The 24,200-nt window shown below is 36.1% G+C and overlaps 2 protein-coding genes across 2 annotated transcripts in view; one reads left to right on the top strand and one right to left on the bottom strand.

Annotated features, from left to right (window-relative positions):
* LOC131947996 (potassium voltage-gated channel subfamily KQT member 1) overlaps positions 1–18,579 on the top strand; it is a 50,117-nt gene extending 31,538 nt beyond the window's left edge. Inside the window, exons 5-14 of the mRNA XM_059309438.1 lie at positions 775–871; positions 8,666–8,794; positions 9,389–9,499; positions 9,741–9,836; positions 11,186–11,417; positions 12,208–12,322; positions 13,017–13,092; positions 13,618–13,712; positions 14,506–14,608; positions 15,259–18,579. Of these exons, the coding sequence (XP_059165421.1) occupies positions 775–871; positions 8,666–8,794; positions 9,389–9,499; positions 9,741–9,836; positions 11,186–11,417; positions 12,208–12,322; positions 13,017–13,092; positions 13,618–13,712; positions 14,506–14,608; positions 15,259–15,360 (1,156 nt within the window). The 3' untranslated portion in view covers positions 15,361–18,579. The remainder of the gene's footprint in view (positions 1–774; positions 872–8,665; positions 8,795–9,388; positions 9,500–9,740; positions 9,837–11,185; positions 11,418–12,207; positions 12,323–13,016; positions 13,093–13,617; positions 13,713–14,505; positions 14,609–15,258) is intronic.
* A 963-nt stretch (positions 18,580–19,542) lies between these two features.
* LOC131947998 (dehydrogenase/reductase SDR family member 6-like) lies at positions 19,543–24,195 on the bottom strand. The gene is made up of 11 exons (XM_059309442.1): positions 24,070–24,195; positions 23,614–23,717; positions 23,301–23,379; positions 22,351–22,447; positions 21,958–22,066; positions 21,705–21,768; positions 21,401–21,514; positions 21,106–21,164; positions 20,664–20,756; positions 20,057–20,159; positions 19,543–19,806 (listed from the first exon to the last, which is right to left on the bottom strand). The coding sequence occupies exons 2-10, from the start codon at positions 23,683–23,685 to the stop codon at positions 20,106–20,108; spliced, it is 741 nt and encodes a 246-aa protein (XP_059165425.1). The 5' UTR covers positions 23,686–23,717; positions 24,070–24,195; the 3' UTR covers positions 19,543–19,806; positions 20,057–20,105.
* Between the last annotated feature and the right edge of the window lie 5 nt (positions 24,196–24,200).

The following is a 24,200-nucleotide window of genomic DNA, read 5'->3' as shown; positions in this document are numbered from 1 at the left end:
AACTGTCTCAACCACCAACCCAACAACTGTCTCAACCACCAACCCAACAACTGTCACAACCACCAACCCAACTACTGTCACAACCACCAACCCAACATCTGCCACAACCACCAACCCAACTGTCACAACCACCAACCCAACAACTATCACAACCACCAACGCCACAACAATCCCACCAATAGCCCGCCTACACCCATGTTGTATTCTCTGTAAATTACAATGCGCACTCTAAACGCTACTACTCAATTACATTTTTTTAAATTCCCTGCATTACACGAGAGGTGCCAAGATAAAAGAGTTGTCTGCTCACTCATACGTTAAGAACCGATGATAGCCCCATTTTTTTCCAGCTCCGCCCATTCTAACTCCACCCCACCCCCACCACACACACCTAACATTCTTTCTTTAAATCGCCTCTCTGTTATTAACTTTCATGATCCTTAATCCCACATTTAAATAACTCTTATATTTTAACCAATTTTTTTTTCAGCACAATTTCACTAAGCCGTATTTTCCGACTTTTTTTTCCAAAAATGTCTGTCGGTGGTAGGGGGGGGGGTCACCTTATAAGCTGCGTGTCTTGCTACTATGGATCGAGTAAAGCCCACATTCTATATTTTAACAGCTATTTTTTTCAGACGATTTTCCCCTTATACCTAACCATCTTTGTTTTTAAGCGATTTAAAGTTAGACTTTCACGTCAAGACCTTAATATATTGACCTTCTTATAGTGACCTTCATGTAATGACGTTCATTATTTAATTCTTCCCACAGGGGCGTCCGTTTCCTGCAGATCCTGCGCATGTTACATGTAGATAGACAGGGTGGAACATGGCGACTACTTGGCTCTGTCATATACCTGCACAGACAGGTAAGTTGTCATATACCTGCAGACAGGTGAGTTGTCTCATATACCTGTACGGACAGGTGAGTTGTCATATACCTTCACAGACAGGTGAGTTGTCTCATATACCTGCACAGACAGGTAAGTTGTCATATACCTGCACAGACAGGTGAGTTGTCATATACCTGCAGACAGGTGAGTTGTCATATACCTTCACAGACAGGTGAGTTGTCATATACCTGCACAGACAGGTGAGTTGTCATATACCTGCACAGACAGGTAAGTTGTCATATACCTTCACAGACAGGTGAGTTGTCATATACCTGTACTCTCATATACCTGCACAGACAGGTGAGTTGTCATATACCTTCACAGACAGGTGAGTTGTCATATACCTGTACTCTCATATACCTGCACAGACAGGTGAGTTGTCATATACCTTCACAGACAGGTGAGTTGTCATATACCTGCACAGACAGGTAAGTTGTCATATACCTGCAGACAGGTGAGTTGTCTCATATACCTGTACGGACAGGTGAGTTGTCATATACCTTCACAGACAGGTGAGTTGTCTCATATACCTGCACAGACAGGTAAGTTGTCATATACCTGCACAGACAGGTGAGTTGTCATATACCTGCAGACAGGTGAGTTGTCATATACCTTCACAGACAGGTGAGTTGTCATATACCTGCACAGACAGGTGAGTTGTCATATACCTGCACAGACAGGTAAGTTGTCATATACCTTCACAGACAGGTGAGTTGTCATATACCTGTACTCTCATATACCTGCACAGACAGGTGAGTTGTCATATACCTTCACAGACAGGTGAGTTGTCATATACCTGTACTCTCATATACCTGCACAGACAGGTGAGTTGTCATATACCTTCACAGACAGGTGAGTTGTCATATACCTGCACAGACAGGTGAGTTGTCATATACCTGCACAGACAGGTGAGTTGTCATATACCTGTACGGACAGGTGAGTTGTCTCATATACCTGTACTCTCATATACCTTCACAGACAGGTAAGTTGTCATATACCTGCACAGACAGGTGAGTTGTCATATACCTGCACAGACAGGTGAGTTGTCATATACCTTCACAGACAGGTGAGTTGTCTCATATACCTTCACAGACAGGTGAGTTGTCATATACCTGCACAGACAGGTGAGTTGTCATATACCTGCACAGACAGGTGAGTTGTCTCATATACCTGCACAGACAGGTGAGTTGTCATATACCTGCACAGACAGGTGAGTTGTCTCATATACCTGCACAGACAGGTGAGTTGTCATATACCTGCACAGACAGGTGAGTTGTCTCATATACCTGCACAGACAGGTGAGTTGTCTCATATACCAGTACTCTCATATACCTTCACTGACAGGTAAGTTGTCATATACCTTCACAGACAGGTGAGTTGTCATATACCTGTACGGACAGGTGAGTTGTCTCATATACCTGCACAGACAGGTGAGTTGTCTCATACACCTTCACAGACAGGTGAGTTGTCTCATATACCTTCACAGACAGGTGAGTTGTCTCATACACCTTCACAGACAGGTGAGTTGTCATATACCTGCACAGACAGGTGAGTTGTCTCATATACCTGCACAGACAGGTGAGTTGTCTCAAATACCTGTACTCTCATATACCTTCACAGACAGGTGAGTTGTCATATACCTTCACAGACAGGTGAGTTGTCTCATATACCTGTACAGACAGGTGAGTTGTCTCATATACCTGCACAGACAGGTGAGTTGTCTCATATACCTGTACTCTCATATACCTTCACAGACAGGTGAGTTGTCATATACCTGCACAGACAGGTGAGTTGTCATATACCTTCACAGACAGGTGAGTTGTCATATACCTGCACAGACAGGTGAGTTGTCATATACCTTCACAGACAGGTGAGGTGTCATATACCTGCACAGACAGGTGAGTTGTCATATACCTGCACAGACAGGTGAGTTGTCATATACCTGCACAGACAGGTGAGTTGTCTCATATACCTGCACAGACAGGTGAGTTGTCTCATATACCTGTACAGACAGGTGAGTTGTCATATACCTGCACAGACAGGTGAGTTGTCTCATATACCTGTACTCTCATATACCTTCACAGACAGGTAAGTTGTCATATACCTGTACAGACAGGTGAGTTGTCTCATATACCTGCACAGACAGGTGAGTTGTCTCATACACCTTCACAGACAGGTGAGTTGTCATATACCTGTACGGACAGGTGAGTTGTCATATACCTGCACAGACAGGTGAGTTGTCATATACCTGCACAGACAGGTGAGTTGTCATATACCTGCACAGACAGGTGAGTTGTCATATACCTTCACAGACAGGTGAGTTGTCTCATATACCTTCACAGACAGGTGAGTTGTCTCATATACCTGCACAGACAGGTGAGTTGTCATATACCTGCACAGACAGGTGAGTTGTCTCATATACCTGCACAGACAGGTGAGTTGTCTCAAATACCTGTACTCTCATATACCTTCACAGACAGGTGAGTTGTCTCATATACCTGCACAGACAGGTGAGTTGTCATATACCTGCACAGACAGGTGAGTTGTCTCATATACCTGCACAGACAGGTGAGTTGTCTCAAATACCTGTACTCTCATATACCTTCACAGACAGGTGAGTTGTCTCATATACCTGTACAGACAGGTGAGTTGTCTCATATACCTGCACAGACAGGTGAGTTGTCTCATATACCTGTACTCTCATATACCTTCACAGACAGGTGAGTTGTCATATACCTTCACAGACAGGTGAGTTGTCATATACCTGCACAGACAGGTGAGTTGTCATATACCTGCACAGACAGGTGAGTTGTCATATACCTGCACAGACAGGTGAGTTGTCATATACCTGCACAGACAGGTGAGTTGTCATATACCTTCACAGACAGGTGAGTTGTCATATACCTGCACAGACAGGTGAGTTGTCATATACCTGCACAGACAGGTGAGTTGTCATATACCTTCACAGACAGGTGAGTTGTCATATACCTGTACTCTCATATACCTGCACAGACAGGTGAGTTGTCATATACCTTCACAGACAGGTGAGTTGTCATATACCTGTACTCTCATATACCTGCACAGACAGGTGAGTTGTCATATACCTGCACAGACAGGTGAGTTGTCTCATATACCTGCACAGACAGGTGAGTTGTCTCATATACCTGTACTCTCATATACCTTCACTGACAGGTAAGTTGTCATATACCTTCACAGACAGGTGAGTTGTCATATACCTGTACGGACAGGTGAGTTGTCTCATATACCTGCACAGACAGGTGAGTTGTCTCATACACCTTCACAGACAGGTGAGTTGTCTCATATACCTTCACAGACAGGTGAGTTGTCTCATACACCTTCACAGACAGGTGAGTTGTCATATACCTGCACAGACAGGTGAGTTGTCTCATATACCTGCACAGACAGGTGAGTTGTCTCAAATACCTGTACTCTCATATACCTTCACAGACAGGTGAGTTGTCTCATATACCTGTACAGACAGGTGAGTTGTCTCATATACCTGCACAGACAGGTGAGTTGTCATATACCTGCACAGACAGGTGAGTTGTCTCATATACCTGCACAGACAGGTGAGTTGTCTCAAATACCTGTACTCTCATATACCTTCACAGACAGGTGAGTTGTCTCATATACCTGCACAGACAGGTGAGTTGTCATATACCTGTACGGACAGGTGAGTTGTCTCATATACCTGCACAGACAGGTGAGTTGTCTCATACACCTTCACAGACAGGTGAGTTGTCATATACCTGTACGGACAGGTGAGTTGTCTCATATACCTGCACAGACAGGTGAGTTGTCTCATACACCTTCACAGACAGGTGAGTTGTCTCATATACCTTCACAGACAGGTGAGTTGTCTCATATACCTGCACAGACAGGTGAGTTGTCATATACCTGCACAGACAGGTGAGTTGTCTCATATACCTGCACAGACAGGTGAGTTGTCTCAAATACCTGTACTCTCATATACCTTCACAGACAGGTGAGTTGTCTCATATACCTGTACAGACAGGTGAGTTGTCTCATATACCTGAACAGACAGGTGAGTTGTCTCATATACCTGTACTCTCATATACCTTCACAGACAGGTGAGTTGTCATATACCTTCACAGACAGGTGAGTTGTCATATACCTGCACAGACAGGTGAGTTGTCATATACCTGCACAGACAGGTGAGTTGTCATATACCTGCACAGACAGGTGAGTTGTCATATACCTGCACAGACAGGTGAGTTGTCATATACCTTCACAGACAGGTGAGTTGTCATATACCTGCACAGACAGGTGAGTTGTCATATACCTGCACAGACAGGTGAGTTGTCATATACCTGTACGGACAGGTGAGTTGTCTCATATACCTGTACTCTCATATACCTTCACAGACAGGTAAGTTGTCATATACCTGCAGACAGGTGAGTTGTCATATACCTTCACAGACAGGTGAGTTGTCATATACCTGCACAGACAGGTGAGTTGTCATATACCTTCACAGACAGGTGAGTTGTCATATACCTTCACAGACAGGTGAGTTGTCATATACCTGCACAAACAGGTAAGTTGTCATATACCTTCACAGACAGGTGAGTTGTCATATACCTGTACTCTCATATACCTTCACAGACAGGTGAGTTGTCATATACCTGCACAGACAGGTGAGTTGTCATATACCTGCACAGACAGGTGAGTTGTCATATACCTGTACGGACAGGTGAGTTGTCTCATATACCTGTACTCTCATATACCTTCACAGACAGGTAAGTTGTCATATACCTGCAGACAGGTGAGTTGTCATATACCTTCACAGACAGGTGAGTTGTCATATACCTGCACAGACAGGTGAGTTGTCATATACCTTCACAGACAGGTGAGTTGTCATATACCTTCACAGACAGGTGAGTTGTCATATACCTGCACAGACAGGTAAGTTGTCATATACCTTCACAGACAGGTGAGTTGTCATATACCTGTACTCTCATATACCTTCACAGACAGGTGAGTTGTCATATACCTGCACAGACAGGTGAGTTGTCATATACCTTCACAGACAGGTGAGTTGTCATATACCTGCACAGACAGGTGAGTTGTCATATACCTGCACAGACAGGTGAGTTGTCTCATATACCTGCACAGACAGGTGAGTTGTCTCATATACCTGCACAGACAGGTGAGTCTAGTTATCTCATATACCTGCCTACGCATCTAAATCTCGCTGTGAACTGTGACATTTAGATCGTGAACCTTTTCGACAATAGCTAATCAAATAAATGAATCTATATGCGTCAAATATGTGGTCTGTTTTTATTTGTGTAGACTCGCTGCTCAGTAGGTGCATAAGGTTAGTATAAACAAAAACTTTTAAAATGCTTAACAAATACACACACACACGCGTGCAAACACACACACACACACGATCGCACACACACCTTAAACCTACATGTATTGACATAGATGCTGGACTACATTTGAAAACAAAAGCAAGGGTCACACGTCATTACTCTCACATCTTGCTCATTTCCTTTTTATTTGGATATGTTAATGAGCACGCGACAGATTGATGCACGTGCCCACATCATGTTCGTGTGCACGTTTCTCGTGCCCCGCATTTTTTTTTAACTAACCCCCCCCCCCCCACCCACGCCCCAACCCCCACCCCACGACAATAACAACGGGCAGAAGCAGGTTTGTCTTCTGGTACAACGGAAATGTAATGAAGATTTGTTTCCCTTGATTTAATCTCATCATCTTTGTTACCCTGGCAACCGTTTCACACCCCATTTCGTGTGTTCTCCTTTTATTATTTCACCCAAAAAAAAAAAACCCACCCCAAAAAAAAATAATTCTTTCGCCCAAATTGAACTAATTCCTTAATGTTTCATCTAACTTGATTAGCTGTGTGGGGAGGGGAGGGGGGGGGCTGGTTTTGTTCCACTTATCCTAAGACAATGGGGGGGGGGGATGGAATAATGAATGACCTGATCATGCGATGGCTTCCGTGATGGAACAGCCACTCAAAGAGCTCATGTACTCGATGTTTTTCAATGGAATCTGTATTTCTGATGAATATTGTATCATCCGCTTTTTTCATTTCCCCAACATTTTGTAGTGCAACTCAACTCAAGCACATGTGATATGGCTTTGTGAGGTTGATTTAGCTGCTAAATTTTTAAACGACTAGATTTTTTTAAAAACTATTATGAAATCTAGTAAATTGCGAAAAAAATATTTAGCATGTAACTTTCATCTTTAAAAAATAATGGTTTTAATCAGAATAGAATTCACATTGAATTTTATTTTCGTATTTACTTCTAACCCGAAAGTCGCGAGTTCGGATCCCGGGTTCGAAACCATGGGGCATCCCCGTGTCCACCTAGTTCTGGTGGGTACCTACTCGCGTTAGAGAAAAAAAAAAGGCAACAGAGCATAGAACTTACAACACTATCGCCTAATATCTCGAAGTAACGGTAACAGGTTTAACTCTACTTCACCTGCTCTATTGACCGTTAGGTCTGATACAGCTACAGCTACCTCCTCCCTCATTTCCACCTGGAGTAACGACCCTCCCTTTATTGAGAAACCTCCCCCCCCCCCCCCCAACGTGGGGCAATGTCCTGTCTGTTCCTCTCAAAATATTTAAACCCACGAGACAAGGCGAAATCCGATGCCATTCGTATGCGCGATAAGACAATATTTTGCTCTCGGTCAAATTTCACAGCAATTTACAACATCGACTAAAGCGAGGCTCACATCCGTGGGTGGTTGAGGTCAGAGGAAGTCGTGGGTGATGTAAAATTGAGGGATCTTCAAAGCCGGCCCAATCGTAAGACCGTATGGATTTATAGGCGAAATTGGATGGCTCGCGGCAGACAGGAAATGCTTCAGGCTTAACAGAAGAAAAATATGGCTGCCGTCGGCCGGGCTGGGGACTACACGATTGATGGGAACTTAACACAATATCTGACCGTGCGTTAGAGCAGTCTTGGTTTTTGTACTGCTATGCTGGGAAGGATTGGGTTTTCAAGCCCAGTGGGCGTTGGCGACTGGCTAGTTGGATTCTTATGTGCACTTGACAAAATGACAATGGTGAAAGAACACTTCAAGAATATTCTTTCAATCAAATATTATAACAAAACATTCATGATGATGACCCCCTTTACTATTTAAATAATCATATTGATTTAGACCTATCTATACCAGGGGCGTAGCGAGGCGAGGGGGGGGGGGCGGGGGGTGCGGACCGCACCGGGTGACACCATTTAGGGGGGTGACACCAAGGCAAAAAATAGCAAAATATATAGAGAAAAACTCGAGGGGGGGGGGGTGCAAATCGAAAGTTTGAGGGGGGGGTGCAAATCGAAAACTCGAGGGGGGGGGTGCAAATCGAAAACTTGAAACTTTGTCCCTGGGAAGGGTCTCTATGCCTCTGGGGGGGTGACACCATTAAGTGCCGCACCGGGTGACACCCGACCTCGCTACGCCACTGATCTATACATTTACATGGGGAGGGGAGAAGGTTTGCTGACCTAGACTCCAGACCTTTCTGATATAGGTTCGTTAATCGTTTTGAGCTCTATAATTCCATAATAATTCTTTAGATAAAACAAAATTCTACTACTACATATGATAACAAAAGAAATTTAATTAAATTAAAGTTTAAAGATTAAGTTTTAAAATAAAAATGTAGGGTTTCGTGTGTGGATGTAATCGCTAGCAGTCTAAAATGTTGTGTTTGTTGTCTCCCTTCTCCAGGAGCTGATAACAACATTGTACATAGGATTTCTCGGCCTGATCTTCTCGTCTTACTTTGTTTACCTGGCAGAGAGAGATAACGGAAGAAAAGACTTCAGTAGCTATGCAGATGCTTTGTGGTGGGGAGTGGTGAGTGGCGGTTTGTGTTAGGGTTAGGTCAAGTTTTGACCTCTAATGTAATGAGGTGTGGTTGGTGGTTTTGTTACAAGCTTTTATTTTTAGTTAGTGTTTGGTCGACTTTTGCTTGCTGGTGTAGTAAGAAGAGGTTGGCGATTTTGATTTTGTTTTTAGTTAGGGTTAGGTCAGTGGAGAATGGATGACAGTGTTTCTTCCAGAAATTTTTCGGGAGAAGGGGGGGAGGCTAAAATTTCCGAGGGGAGGGGAGCGAACGATGTTAAAAATGTTAAAAGAATATATTTTCTATATAAGTTTCGGGGGTGGGGGCAGAGCCTCCCCGAAGAGATACCTAGAGAAATTCTGATGATTGGTGGGTTGGTTTTTTTAATTCACCATCCACCTACTCCTCAGATTACTGTGATCTAATCCACCCATCCACCTACTCCTCAGATTACTGTGATCTAATCCACCCATCCACGTACTCCTCAGATTACTGTGATCTAATCCACCCATCCAGCTACTCCTCAGATTACTGTGATCTAATCCACCCATCCACCTACTCTTCAGATTACTGTGATCTAATCCACCCATCCACCTACTCCACAGATTACTGTGATGACCATTGGCTATGGAGACAAGGTGCCACAAACTTGGATGGGGAAAATTGTAGCCTCATGCTTTGCAGTCTTCGCCATTTCTTTCTTTGCCTTACCTGCTGTAAGTTACTTCTTTGGCATTATGACGTTTGAGTTATGCCCCTTATTGTATGAATTACATCCCTTACTGCAGGGATATTATAGTTATGCCCCTAACTGTGTGATTTTTATAATTATTCTCCTTACCTTATGGATATTAATGTTATGCTCCTAAATGTAGGGATTTAAGAGTTATGGCAAGGAAATTAGAGATATGCCCCTTACTGTTTTATGATGGTATGATATTGTGCTTGTTACTACAGGGTATCCTAGGCTCAGGATTTGCTCTAAAAGTGCAGCAGAAACAGAGACAGAAACATTTTAACAGACAGATTCCAGCAGCTGCCACACTGATACAGGTAGTTTAAATCACATCCTTGTTGTCTCACCTCTTGATTACCTTTTGTGTCACCGTCTCACTCACCTCACTTAGATGTTGTATCAACATCTGTCTATTATGTTGTATCACATCTTGATCACTTTTTGTATTACTGTCGCCTCCTCCTGCTGTGTCACCATCTCTTATTCCTGTTGTGTCACCATCTCCTTCTTCTGTTGTGTCACCATCTCCTGTTCCTGTTGTGTCACCATCTCCTGTTCCTGTTGTGTCACCATCTCCTGTTCCTGTTATGTCATCATCTCTTATTCCTGCTATGTCACCATCTCCTGTTCCTGTTGTGTCCTCATCTCCTTCTTCTGTTATGTCATCATCTCTTATTCCTGCTATGTCACCATCTCTTATTCCTGTTGTGTCACCATCTCACTATCCTGTTGTATCACTTTTCCTGTTGTGTCACCATCTCCTGTTCCTGTTGTGTCACCATCTCCTGTTCCTGTTGTGTCACCATCTCCTGTTCCTGTTGTGTCACCATCTCCTGTTCCTGTTGTGTCACCATCTCCTGTTCCTGTTGTGTCACCATCTCCTGTTCCTGTTGTGTCCTCATCTCCTTCTTCTGTTATGTCACCATCTCTTATTCCTGTTGTGTCACCATCTCTTATTCCTGTTGTGTCCTCATCTCCTTCTTCTGTTATGTCACCATCTCTTATTCCTGTTGTGTCACCATCTCTTATTCCTGTTATGTCACCATCTCTTATTCCTGTTGTGTCACCATCTCTTATTCCTGTTATGTCACCATCTCACTATCCTGTTGTATCACTTTTCCTGTTGTGTCACAGTCTCATTTACCTCTTTTATCACCATCACACTCTCTTTCTATATCACCATCTCCACCCTCTCACACTATCACTCATTGTAATCTTATTCACGATTTTTTAATACTTTTTAATTTACTAGTATTACCATTCTCTTTTATGATTACAATTCCAACTCACTGTAATTTTAATTAAAGCCATCACACTTAAATATTTTTGTTGTTAACACTTCATTTGATTTAAGCTTTAAATGCTCTGAGTTTTTGTCCTGTAAAATTTCACTGCTGTCATTTTCAAAACTTTTATGGTAAACATTTCAAAATTTCAAAACCTGTTTAAAGTTTTATTTTCAATATTCACTGCCATCCATTTGAAACTCGATCACTGACATTTAAAAATTTCAAAACATGTTTAAAGTTTTATTGGTAAAGTTCATGACAGTCAATTCGAAACTCGATCACTGACATTTAAAAATTTCAAAGCCTGTTTTAAGTTTTATTTTCAATATTCATTGTTGTCCATTTGAAGCTCCATCACTGACATTTTAAAATTTCAGTGCTTATGGCGATGCCATGCAGCGGAACCACATTCCAATTCTGAGGCGACCTGGAGGATCCACATTCACGACCCATCCAACGAGGAGACTGTGTTTGCTAGGATGGCGAGAAGGGCTAGCCTGTCCCTGCGCAAGCGGAGGATGTCTCGTCTGGACTCCACCAGTACAGTGCCCAACCACCTGTACAGGGAGTCCATGTCTTCTTCAATGTCTTATGCTGATGATAGGCTTGGTAATACTGGGGTGTTGTTTTGTTTGTTTTTTTTTTGTGTTTTTTTTTAAATATTAGACTCTATTCACCATTATATTTATCAAGACAGTATGAAATTGTTTTACTTTATAAAGCAAATATTTTAATGAAAAAAAAACAAAAGGTTTCAATGTTGTAATGTATAAAGATATAGACTCTATATATATATATTATAAATGATAAAAATCACATCTAGGGTTGTAATATCATACAGCATCACTATATGTATTTTAATACATATTATTCCACCAATACATGGGACGGAGTGGTCTAGCGGTAGAGAGCTGGACCTCTAACCCGTAAGTCTCAAGTTCAAATCTGGGTTCAATTCAGTAGATGGGTACCTAACTCACGTTGGGGAAAGTAAAGGCGGCTGGGCATAGTGCTGATCACACTTTCTCTTCATATACCGAGGTCACAGAAACAAGTGAACTCTAGTTCACTTGCCCTATAGACCGACAGGTTTGAAAGAGGAACTTTACTTTTACTTTTATTCCACCAAAATAGTTGACATTACACATTATATTAGATATTTAAATAATCTTTTACTTTCTATCTTTAGCCAAAATGTTAAAAAAACAGCATGTATAAAGCTACATGTTTAAGTTAATAATTTGTCACTAACAATAACATGATTTGTTATTTTAACTCCCTGACAAACTTGATTATGTAGGATCAATATTAACCCAGACTTGATAACTTTTTAACATTTATGATCTTGTCAAATCAATAAAAACTTGTATCTTAACACTGTTTTTTTTTTAAACTTTAGGATCAATAACACCTAAACCTCATAGGAAAGACAGCCATCGAACAAGTATATGCGTGGGGGACAATGCTAATGAAGACACTGATTACGATCAGGAAGAACCTGAAAAAGTCCAACAGTAATTAAATTTCTTTTACGTGCTTCTGTGTAAATGTATGAAAATATACTGTTTACTGACAAAATATATTGACTATTGACTGCCAATGTCATTAAGACATGACAGTAACTCCTTCATACACTTTGTAACTGATCTGATAGGCTTACAGTACCTTCAACACATATTGATTATGAAATCTGCTTAATGAGTGGGCTATGTACATTTAATCTTCTTTCTCTGCACTATCTTGTAATTACCAATTAGTTTAGCTTCGCTGGAGAGTTCTGCTTAGATTTGCTACACATATTCTTAAATATTTTTATTTTGTATTCAAGATTGCTTTATATTTTTAAAAATTACTCATGTTATTTGCATAGCCATTGATTTAAGCTTAAAATTGTTTCAATGAATTTAAAACAGTAAGAATAATTTGAAAAAAAATGGATAATGTATCTGTAATAAATTCTTTAAAATATTAAAGCTTATCATTCATCTTTAGGTCACTTCTGTAGATTCCTTCTTTCATATAAAGCTTTCTATGTAAATAAAAAGAAAGACCTATTTATTTTGACAGAAACCATCGGCAATCTAAAATTATTCATTGACCAAAAAAAACCATTGTTGTTATTCACTAATTTTTTTTATGTTTATTAAAATGTGTTCGACCACATTTGAATGACAGCAAAAAAACAATTGTTTACATTGAACTCCATAGACTAACAGAACCACACAAAACAGCCATAAGAGTCATCAGGAAAATTAAATATTTTGTTTCCAGGAGAAAATTCCAAGTAAGTTTTTCATCAACCCCACCACTATGTGTTACATTCTGAGAAAAAAAAAATTAACTAGGAATAAAAAAAAAAAGAATAATTTAAGTGTGCACTTTCTTAATGGGTTAAAAAGAAAGTGCAAATTGCTTTCAGCATGAAATATTGATTGAAAAATAGAATTCGTAAAATTCGATTTTTTTAAGGATAAAGTTTGAGTTGTCTGACCTAGTTACTCTTAATGTAAACACGAGTGAGCTAGACATTGTAAACATTGAAGAATGATGTATGTCAGCTGATAGAACTAGAGAACAGTCTCACAAAAGCTAAAACTTCAATGATTTATATGTTGCTAAAAATCTTCTTCTTACTCTCACAAAGCCAGAAACCCTTATATCTCAATGATGTTTTTACACTAGCAAGCAAGAAAACCTTATATCTCAATGGTATTTTATTCTAGCTAGCCAGAAAACCTTATATTTCAATGATGTTTTTACTCTAGTTAGCTAGAAAAGCTAATTTCTCAATGATGTTTTTTTTTTCTAGCAAGCCAGAAAACCTTATGATGTCAGGGATGTTATAGAGCAATACTCTCAAGGTCATCTAAATATGATGGTCAGAATTAAAGAGTTGCAGAGGAGGTTAGTTGATTTAAATTTCCCTTTTGTTTCACACATTTTTTTAAAAAATTGGAATACTGTATAAATTACCTCCCTTGCTCACAAAAAATAAAGCTTAAGCAGCTCTGTAAAGAAGCTTAATTTCTACTTAAGTTTTTAATTACCTTTTTTTTAATAATTCTGCATGAGATTAATTTTAATCTTTATTATTATGTTGAAATCATGCTCAAATCATAATAAAATGTATTGCTGCAATACAGAAAATCCTTTTTTTAATTACCTTTACAGTTGCTAATTAAGTTCCAAGCTTTTAAATTTTATTGTCATTATCCTAAGTGTAAAATTTTTCAGATGAATTTTATTGTAAGTTCTCGCTATTTAGTCTTGTAGCTAGCAAAGCCATGCTGTAGTTTCCCATTTCACTGCAGCTAATTTGTGTAGCAATTCTCCACCAGAGTTTCTTCCAGGCATCCCCCCACCCCACTTGCATGCCCCCCTCCCCCAGAACATCTAACACCACCACCCCCACACCCCCACACCTCCAAACAAAATACTTTTATCCCACTTGCCTCCCCCCCCCCCCCCGAGAACATCTAACACCATACCCCCACCCCTGTACGAAATAGACTTTATACAGAGAAAATATACTTTAAAAAATTTAGCCCCCTCCCCCTGGAGAAAAATGTCTGAAAGAAACACTGTTCTCCACTTGTAGACTACCTGGCCAGGGAAACCCAGATGATCATTTAACACAAGAACACCCACCTGTTTTTAAAATTCCAAACATAACACATTTTTTTAAAATTCTTTCTAGACTTGATCAAACACTGGGCAAGCCTGGAAGTCTTTATTCAAGCACGGCAAGAGACAGGGAAAAAATGACAATTGGTGCACGGATGGTTCGTGTGGAGACACAAGTAAGCTTACAGCTGATGTGTGGTTAAATAAAATCCATGTGTTTTGTTTTCTTGTAGGATAAATCCTTATTTTTGCTTTATTAATTAGTTTTAACTATATAAGTAAATATATTAGTTTAATTTTTTTACAGTAAAAATATGGAATATAAAAAATATTTGTTTTGTCAAATCTAAAATGAGTATCTTAGAAGTTTTAAATTTACCATCTGGCATCTTTATTTGAATGGGATGGCATAGTTGAATGGTAGAAAGTTTAAGATCGGATCTTGAGTTTAAGTCCACTCAGCTCTGATGAGTACCTGACTCATATTTGGGAAACTATGTTGACTGGGCATAATGCTGACCACACTATTCCCTCTGTATTGAGGTTTTTGAATCAGATGAACTCTACTTTATCTTTATCACAAAGATGAAGAGATTAAAAAGACAATTTAGTAAAAAAAAATTTAGTTAGAATTTTTTTTAAACATCCACCACTCATGAAAAAAAAATACAAATGACGAAAATCCCAAAATACAAATTGTAGACCCATTTATTGAGGTGTAATGCAAACCATTACATCATAGGGGGTCACATTTATGCTTTCATCCTGTTACATTCTTTCTTCAATAGTTCTGTCTATCTAACTGAAGCAACCATTTTTGTTTTAGGTGAATCATATGGACAAAAAGATGGACCAAGTCATTTTTCTCTTAAACACACTGGTCAAATCCAAAGAATTAAATGAAGAGTCAAAGGAAGTTGAAGTATAAAAGTAAACATAGGCCCAAGGTCAGAATTTGCATAAGGTGGAAGATATAAAATTCTTCAAAGGCAATCCTTGATGCTTTAACATGTGGCATAAAACAAGCTTTTTAACCTTGGCTATGAAACAAGCTTTTTAACTGGTCAACCTTGGTTGTGAAACAAGCTTTTTAACTGGTCCAACTTGGTATGAAAGAACCTAGTTAACCAATCAACCTTGGTTATGAAACATGCTTTTCAACCAATCAACCTTGGTTATGAAAAAGGCTTTTTAACTTGTCAAACTTGGTCAAAGTTGTCTATGGAACAAGTTCTTTAACCAGCCAACTGTGGCTATAAAACAAGATTTTTAACCAGTCAACCTTAACTATAAAACAAGTTTTTTAACCGGTCAACCTTGGCTATGAAACAAGGTTGTTAACTTTTCAATAATGGTTGACCTTGGCTATGACACAAGTTTTTTAAAAGATCAAACTTGTCTAGGAACAAGATTTTTAACTGGTCAAACTAGGCTACCAAACAAGTTTTTTAACTGGTCAAACTTGGCTACCAAACAAGTTTTTTAAAAGATCAAACTTGTCTAGGAACAAGTTTTTTAACTGGTCAAACTTGGCTACCAAACAAGTTTTTTAAAAGATCAAACTTGTCTAGGAACAAGTTTTTTAACTGGTCAAACTAGGCTACCAAACAAGTTTTTTAAAAGATCAAACTTGTCTAGGAACAAGTTTTTTAACTGGTCAAACTAGGCTACCAAACAAGTTTTTTAACTGGTCAAACTTGGCTACCAAACAAGTTTTTTAAAAGATCAAACTTGGCTATGAAACAAAATGTTTTTATTGGTTAAACATGGTTATCCAACAACCTTTGTAAATGATCAACTAAAGCCATAAAAAAAATGTTTTATAAACAATCAAATGTGTCTATGAAACTGACTATTTAATGTTGACACTTGGCTATGAATTTTACTTTTTAAATGGTCAAACATGGCTGTGTAACTTTCTAGCCTGTCCAAAAATAGGACAAAGATAATTTTCCTGATGAGACTGAACCAATCATATCTGGAGAAATTTTCGAAAACCAAAATATAATTATGGTTAATAGCTATTAGTTCAAAGCATTTTTACTTCAATTCAGCAAGCACATTCACCTTTGGTAGCTACTTAAGTATAAGACAAATAGTTTAAGTCATTATATTTAAAGCACTAAAAACAGTTTTGGACTTGGATTTTTTTCGCCTGGTTCATCTGCACCTACATTTTAACCCTCAGCATGTTAAAGAGTGCCTCACAAGATGTTGTATCAAGTGATGAGTAATTTTAATTGTTGTGACCAAAAAAAAACACTTTTAGTGCTTAAGGTATCCCAATTGTTTTTCAGTCAAATTCTGTTGAGTATGCTGAATCTCTTTTTGCTAATTTAAACCTATGTTGATGCTGTGTTCTGCCAACTTAATTTAAGTCAGTGTGTATAATTTGTGAAGTAACGATAACTTACACATTTCAATATTTTGTGTTGTCCCCGTTAATTTAATTTTGTACTGTGATGGTATTTTAATCTGTTATTTTCAGATTTGTCACTCTTTTGTACTGTGAAGGTAACTTATTTTGTGCTGTCTTACTAATTTAATTTAAAATCAATTTGTTTCCTTTGTACTGTAATGGTAATTTTAATCTGTCAATATTTTTGCACTGTAATGCTAATTTAAATATGTGTCCATACTTTGTACTATCATGGTTTACCAGAAGCATTGGATTTCTATTTTATTTATGAAAGAAAAATACATTGTACATACACTATAATATGTAAATATGAGTTTTAAAATATTTTATTCCCATTTTTTAGATTAATACATATGTAAGATTTTTATTTATTAATGAAACGATTATCTTGTACTACTGTACATTATTTCAAACCAACAGTTATGTTTGTTGCATTTTTTAATTAGCCATCGTATTTCATAAAAATTGTGTGACCATTTTGGATATTAACGATACACTTTCTTAAGTGGTTCCTAAATATAAAAAGTATTTCTTGATGTCAGTCACTGTTTCTACCTCCCTTACCAACCTGCACCTTATGATACACTGCCTATTCCAGGAGAGAACGAAAGCCTTTCAGTCACTGGGTGAATAGTTTCTCAAACCACTTATCATCCTTAGACTGCACCTTCAGAAATGTTTTTCTCTCATTCATTAAGTGTATTAACATAATAAACCAGTAGGTTATTTTTTATGTGACATTTACTTATAAAATATTTTTTACAATCTTAGAAGCTCACCCAAGTAACTATGGTACAATCTAAAAACTTCTGAAATTTTTATTTTATTTTGAAGTTAATGCCATATATTATTTTATAGTTTTTAGGGAAATCACATTATTTTTAAACAGATTCGTGAATAAAATCAACATGCTGTTCACTATTTTAGTTTAGGTTTCATTAGTGTTGAAGAAGTAACTTAACTTCAAAATTAGTTTTGTCCAAGAAAACAAGTAAATGTTAACAAGCAGTCACCTAAGGACACTGCAGGATAAAATTACTACATAGCCAAAAGTTTAAAAATATTACTGCAGCTAGATTTTGAATTTTCATTCCAGGATGAAGTAAGTCATGAAGCTAAGTTATAACTTAGCTGCCAATAAACATTCCTACAACTAATTAATCATTAAACACTAACCCACACATATACTTCATTGTTTCTGTAATTTAAATTATCAAGCACCAACTTAAATATATTTCTACATTTACTGTTAATATTATAGAATATTGTTTTGTAATTTGGCATAGTGTTAAATTTTAAAATATTCTGGGAATTATACACTCCAGCACTGCAGAGATTTTAGACATGTTGTTCACCTTTTTGGATGAGCTGCGAATCCCTGTGAAAGAAGTCTAAAAGTTTCAAGTCCTGACATTCAAACTTACATAAAATGAGTCATGTCTTCCTTTAAACATTTACCTTCTCAATACAAGATATACAATCTACTTAAACTGATTCCCAGATTCCTATTTAATAAACTGCAGTTTAAAATTGGTTCGCATTTATTTATTTTTTACTTTGAGTTTTTTTTGTTAATCACTGCCACTATAAAATTTGGTTAAATAAATCTAGTTAGTGTTCAACTCTTCTTTTTTTTTTAATTAATGTAGAAATTTTTATCTTTTATCTAAAAATGTATTCTAAGTTCTTGTTTTTAATTAAATTTATGCTGCATGTTTGGGAATGTATGTTGATTATTTTCTGTAAGAATTTAAGCTGGTTGCTGAAGGTGTACGAAAGTGTTGTTTATTTGTGATACTCAAAATAAAAATATTCACATCACTCATATTTGTTGATTATTAAACTGACTTACGTTTACTTGTCCAATACATCAAAATACAAGTTGGATTTTTAGCAAGTGTATAAAACTAATGTGACTCTAATCTATTCTAATCACAACATGGAAGAGCGTATATATCAACATTCATAGATAGTAGATGTCTGTAATGAATCATTCTGTATTTTTCTTAAAATTGTGTTTGGTTTTTTTCAAAATATATCAACATTAATAGTTGAAAACAATCTGACTTTATAAATTGTATTTACATTAAAGATATATCAGCATACGTTAACATAAAAATTATTAAAAACACCATTTATATAATTTCATTTATTTAGACAGTATATATTAATACATTATTTAATAAACAATCACCAACATATTTTAAATAAATGTACCCTCAATGGCAACAACTCTGTTGTAAATGTGTATAAATAGCATTTCAGGCTATCAAAAAAAAAAAATTCACAAATTTGCTGTTAGATTAAGATATCAGGCTCATAATGCTTCTTCCTTTCTTACTATTTGATATTTATTTAGAAATATGATCTTTAAATAAACATAGTAAAACATTTTGACAATTTATAAACATTTATAAAATGCATACTGGCCAACATATTATTAGACAAGATGGGATATCACATGTAAATTTTAAATAAACATAATGGATACAAATATTTTAATGGAATGTTAAGCGTATAATGTTTTAAACTTAACTTGTTTATATAATCATTCATTTTCTACTGTATAAAAAAAAGAACAGATCTAAATAATATAATGGTACATCAACATAAATGTGATATTTTGTGCAAGAAAAAATAACAATCAAGATCTGTAGAGAAAAACTTAAATAAATATATAATATTATACTGTGCTGATATAATATTTTGACTAGAAAATTACCTTGAGGATAAAAATGTGAGATTTTCTAATCTCCAAATCTATCTTCTCAAGTACCACCTCACTGCTGCAAACAATATCCTGTCATCTCTTCAAGTAATTGTTTGAAGAAGAAAATGGTAGCTTAGAATCAAACCAAGGTTGAACCAATGAGAAGTGGTTCTGTGTTAATATAATAACACATGGCAATACTGAGTATATGCTTGAATCAGGGGGACTGTAGGACATCAAGTTTCCTGACAAGTGAAATAGATGACACTGTCATTCAAAAGATTATTTGTAAAAATCTGGATATTTATTTTAAACAATTTACCTAATACCTTCGTAAAAAGTTAATGTCACTGTGAAAAAAAAATATCAAAAACTTTTCTAGTTACAATAATAAAACAGTCACCACTTAAATACCTTCTTACATAGCATAATCCAAAAATCAAACCACATTAAATAAATCACATATGTTAATTAAATAAAAAGTTTCACAATCACATGAAAGGGATATAATTCTTCAGAAAGGTGATGTAATTCTTCCAAATTTTTACATACTCCATCCACCATCAATGATGAATTCTTGACCTGTTACAAAGCTGGACTGGAAAAAAAAAAGGATTTGTTTTTTTTCTTTAAATTGGGATGCTGAAAACCTAAGATCACAACAATCCATGATCTGCATGCTTTAACAACTGCTTGCAGAATAATAAAAAAAATGTATTACTGCTTATATGCCATGGTTATTTTAATTTCATAATAAACAATAGTAGTTACAATTTTATTTTTTTTAAACTGTAGGCATATAAACCAGCTGACGATTCTTTAACAAGTGAAGATAAAGCAATTACACATGAGAATAATCTTTGTATTAACTTTTCTTGTGCTGCACTTTTACCTAACATAGATGAGATTATTGTGTAGTGAAGGCAAGTAATTACAGCCTTACTTCCCCTCCCTATAAAGTGCCATAAAACAAAACCATCATTCTGCCTCCAAATCACATATTTGTTACAAGATTTCTGATATAATAATTGTATTAAAGTAGACCAATATTAAGCTGAATTTGTAAGCCAAACCTTTATTAAAAAAAGAAAAATTAACTCACTTCATCTGATGCTAAATATATGACAAGACTTGCTATTTCCTCAGCTGAAGCCAAGCGCCCCATCTTCTGTCTTGCAATGAAATCTTTTCTAGCCTATTGAGAAAATTTTCTCTATCAACCACAGATTTAATTTTTATTTCTTAAAAGAAAATGTATAATTTCTTTTAAAATGATTTCAGTTAAACCTATTAGATTTGTATATCATGTTGTTTAAATTTTTTACAAGCATCTTTTATTTTTCTCAAAACATAACAAACTTTGCTATCGTACACATGTTTTAAATTGAGATATGGATATTGACTTCAGGCTTAATAAATAATACCATATGAGAAGACATCATAATTTCACAAAAATAATATGAAACAAACGTTTTTTAGACCAAAATAAATGGGGCACAAATAAGAATGACAAGATACATTTAGGAGGCTGGGGGCTGCTTTACCTGATCTGGGTCATCATAAGCTGATAATCTTTCTCTTAAAGATGGTGTATCTACAGTACCTGTAAACATTATTGTACAGTTTATTTTTATTTCATTTTTTTTAAAGTATTAATTATAAATAACTTAGTAGTTCAATATCAAAACACTAACAAAAATAAGAAACAGTTGATCTTTTTTTTTAGCATTTTTTTTAGCTTCTTCAACATTTTCGCTTTTTTTTAACAATTATTTTACCACATTTTTTTTGGGTGGAGGGGGATTAAAATAAAGGATGAAGGCTAGTAGAAAAGCTTACCAGGACAAACACTATTGAATCGCAACTTGTGCTGTACAAAGTCTACAGCCATAGATTTTGTGAGGCCAATAACTGCAGCCTTAGTACCAGCATATACAAATCTGTTTGGTGCACCTAGTCAGAACAACCATTCAGTAAAATGCCAAATAAAATATAATTTGTTCTGTTTTTTAAGTGCACATTATTGTAATATGTATAGAGGATTTTTATCAATACTTATCAATAATTTATCAATACTTAAATTATTAGAAAAATTATTATGCCTGAAAAAACATGAAAACAGGAAGGGGGGAGATGACCCTACCTTTAATACTGGACACAACAGAGGCCATGTTGATGATACTACCACCAGTGCCTTGTTCAATAAACTTAAAAATATAAAGTTAGCAATTTTGAAGTTGACACACTAAAAATGTATACATTTAAATATGAAAGTGATACAAATTTTTCTATTGAATAATAGTGAATCAGAAAACAGCTAAGAGGAAAACTTTAGCACATTGTATTTACACTTTAGGAACAAATTGTAAGCACAGTGTATTTACACTTTTACTCACTTTAGGAACAAAGTTTGAGCACATTGTGTAAAGGCTTTTAACATTGAGATTGAAAGAAAAGTCCCATGTCTTCTCATCACAGTCCAGGAGAGTTCCATTGTGAACAAACCTTAAAGTTGATGATTATTCATATTATATTAATGTATATAATAGTCCTTTACAATTTACTAACAATGATCTCAGCTGCATGTTTGTATTTTAATTAGAATAGAAATAAAGCTAAGAGTTACACTTTTTCTTCTTTTTCTTCATTCTAGAGTGTAACATTGATCATATAAGAAGTGCAACAACCCAGTGATCTCCAACTCAGCAAGGTTTCCAAAAATGACATGATTTAAGGATAAGATTGTTCATAAATTAGCTCTACATCAAATAATTCTATAGTATCTTTACCCAGCACAATTAAACAAAATATCAACTTTGTCAACAGACTTGGCAAACTGTACAACATCATCTTTCTTTAGCACATCTAAAACACGAGTCTCTATACCTGGGGTTTTAAAAAGAGAAATTATTATTTCTTTACAATGTGTTCAAAGTATAGCTGCAATAGAAATAATAATAAATGTTATATTATTATTTCTTAAAGCATGGGGATGTTAAACAAATATCATTTGGAAGTTTTTGTAATAGGCTACACTTTTTCTTGTTATTTATTCTGATGGAGAACACTAAAAAAGGATTGTTGATTTATGCCTGTAAGTTGTTTTTTTTTTCCTAAAATATTTAATGTGGTGCCAATCTAATGCTAGATTGTGCTAAACTAATGCATTACCATAAAAAGAAATAATAATAATTTGAAGTATAACAAACTAGCTCAGGTATCATTTGAATTTAGTTAACATTAGATGGCATAAATTTTTAATGTTTCAATCCAGGGGCGTTAAACTTTTGTGACTTTATATGACAAGTAGGGGAAGCAACTGTGTCATTTTTTTTATTTTTGCAGATATATTGCATTTTTGAATGATTTTTTATAATAATAATAATCATAATAATAATTGATCAATATAGGCCTACCTAAATATTGATACTGATTTACAGAATAATGATTTATGTTATTGGCAAATTACAATAAAGCTTGCAAACATGTGCATACTGTTAATATCCTGAGTAGAAGGGAAACAACTCAATAATTATTTTTTAAAATGAAAAACTAGTCAGTGGGGTCTGAGTATTTTTTGACAAGGAAGGATGGGTAAGTATCTTAGGGGAGAAGTGAGAATTTAAAAACTGGCCAAATAAAGCAAGACATCATTTACTGCCTAATTTAATGAACAATGAAGTTCCACTGATTTAGTTAACACTTGAAAAGGTAGGTTAATTAATCTGAGTCAACACACCAGGTATGCTATCTAGCTCTTTTAGAAGGTCACCATTGACATCTGTGGCAATGACTCTAGCACCTTCTTTAGCTGCCATCTGAAAAAGAAAAATGTGAGTTACCGTAAAAAAATCTACACACCTTGTGTATAATAAGCCCACTTCATACCCAATATTCATTGTAATCTTAATCCATCAATGTTTTAATTTAAATAAATTACCATTGTACTATAAAATAGGCCTACTACAAAAATCTAATATATGCATATCTAGCATATTTTAGTTTAATGCAGATTAGAATTAGATCGCTAACTTGCAAATGTGTACACTCACAACAGCTGTTGCCCGTCCAATGCCTTGACCAGCAGCAGACAAAACAAACACTTTCCCATCCAGACGTCCCATTGTCACACAGTATTTTTACGGCTGTATGGACCCTGTAGGATTTAGAATTAATTATTAATTAAGTTAAAAGCAGAAAACGAAAATTAAAAATGGAAATACATTTAGAATCTAGTTTTTAGTCCTTTGTATTATTATAATAGTTAAATACTATTTACTATAGCAGTAAATCTAGTTCCAAAAAAAACAAAAACAAAAAGATTCGTGGCACAACACAACTGAATTTTCCTGTTGGAAACCTAGATCTACATCATAACTACTTATTAGATCTACATAACTTAGACAATAAATTAAAATGATATATAAATAGGCCTATTGTGTGTTTGTATGTTTTAAGCTACTATTTAGTATTTAGTCATTTGTTTACCCAGAGCTAAAACCACTTACTTTCAAAACAATCAGTCTGCTGCGTGGTTTTTGCTGTTGTGCTAGAATAACTTAACTAACACGTTGGACGTTAGCCTTGACCTAGATCTAGTTCTGTTATCATAAGCTCACTTGTTTGAACAATGCAGGCT

Source organism: Physella acuta, unplaced genomic scaffold (genome assembly GCF_028476545.2).
Source record: "Physella acuta isolate Inbredline_101_S28 unplaced genomic scaffold, ASM2847654v3 ptg000620l, whole genome shotgun sequence".
In the NCBI taxonomy this organism is placed as follows: domain Eukaryota; kingdom Metazoa; phylum Mollusca; class Gastropoda; family Physidae; genus Physella; species Physella acuta.
The sequence above is the reverse complement of the archived record's forward strand: the minus strand, read 5'-3'. Positions and strand labels throughout refer to the sequence as shown.

Coding starts and splice junctions, on each gene's coding strand:
- LOC131947998 (XM_059309442.1), bottom strand. CDS start 23,685: ATGGGACGTCTGGATGGGAAAGTGTTTGTTTTGTCTGCTGCTGGTCAA. Junction 23,380..23,613: donor TTGGACGGGCAACAGCTGTT/GTGAGTGTACAC, acceptor TTTCTTTTTCAG/ATGGCAGCTAAAGAAGGTGC. Junction 21,515..21,704: donor TGTTGTGTCCAGTATTAAAG/GTAGGGTCATCT, acceptor TGTTCTGACTAG/GTGCACCAAACAGATTTGTA.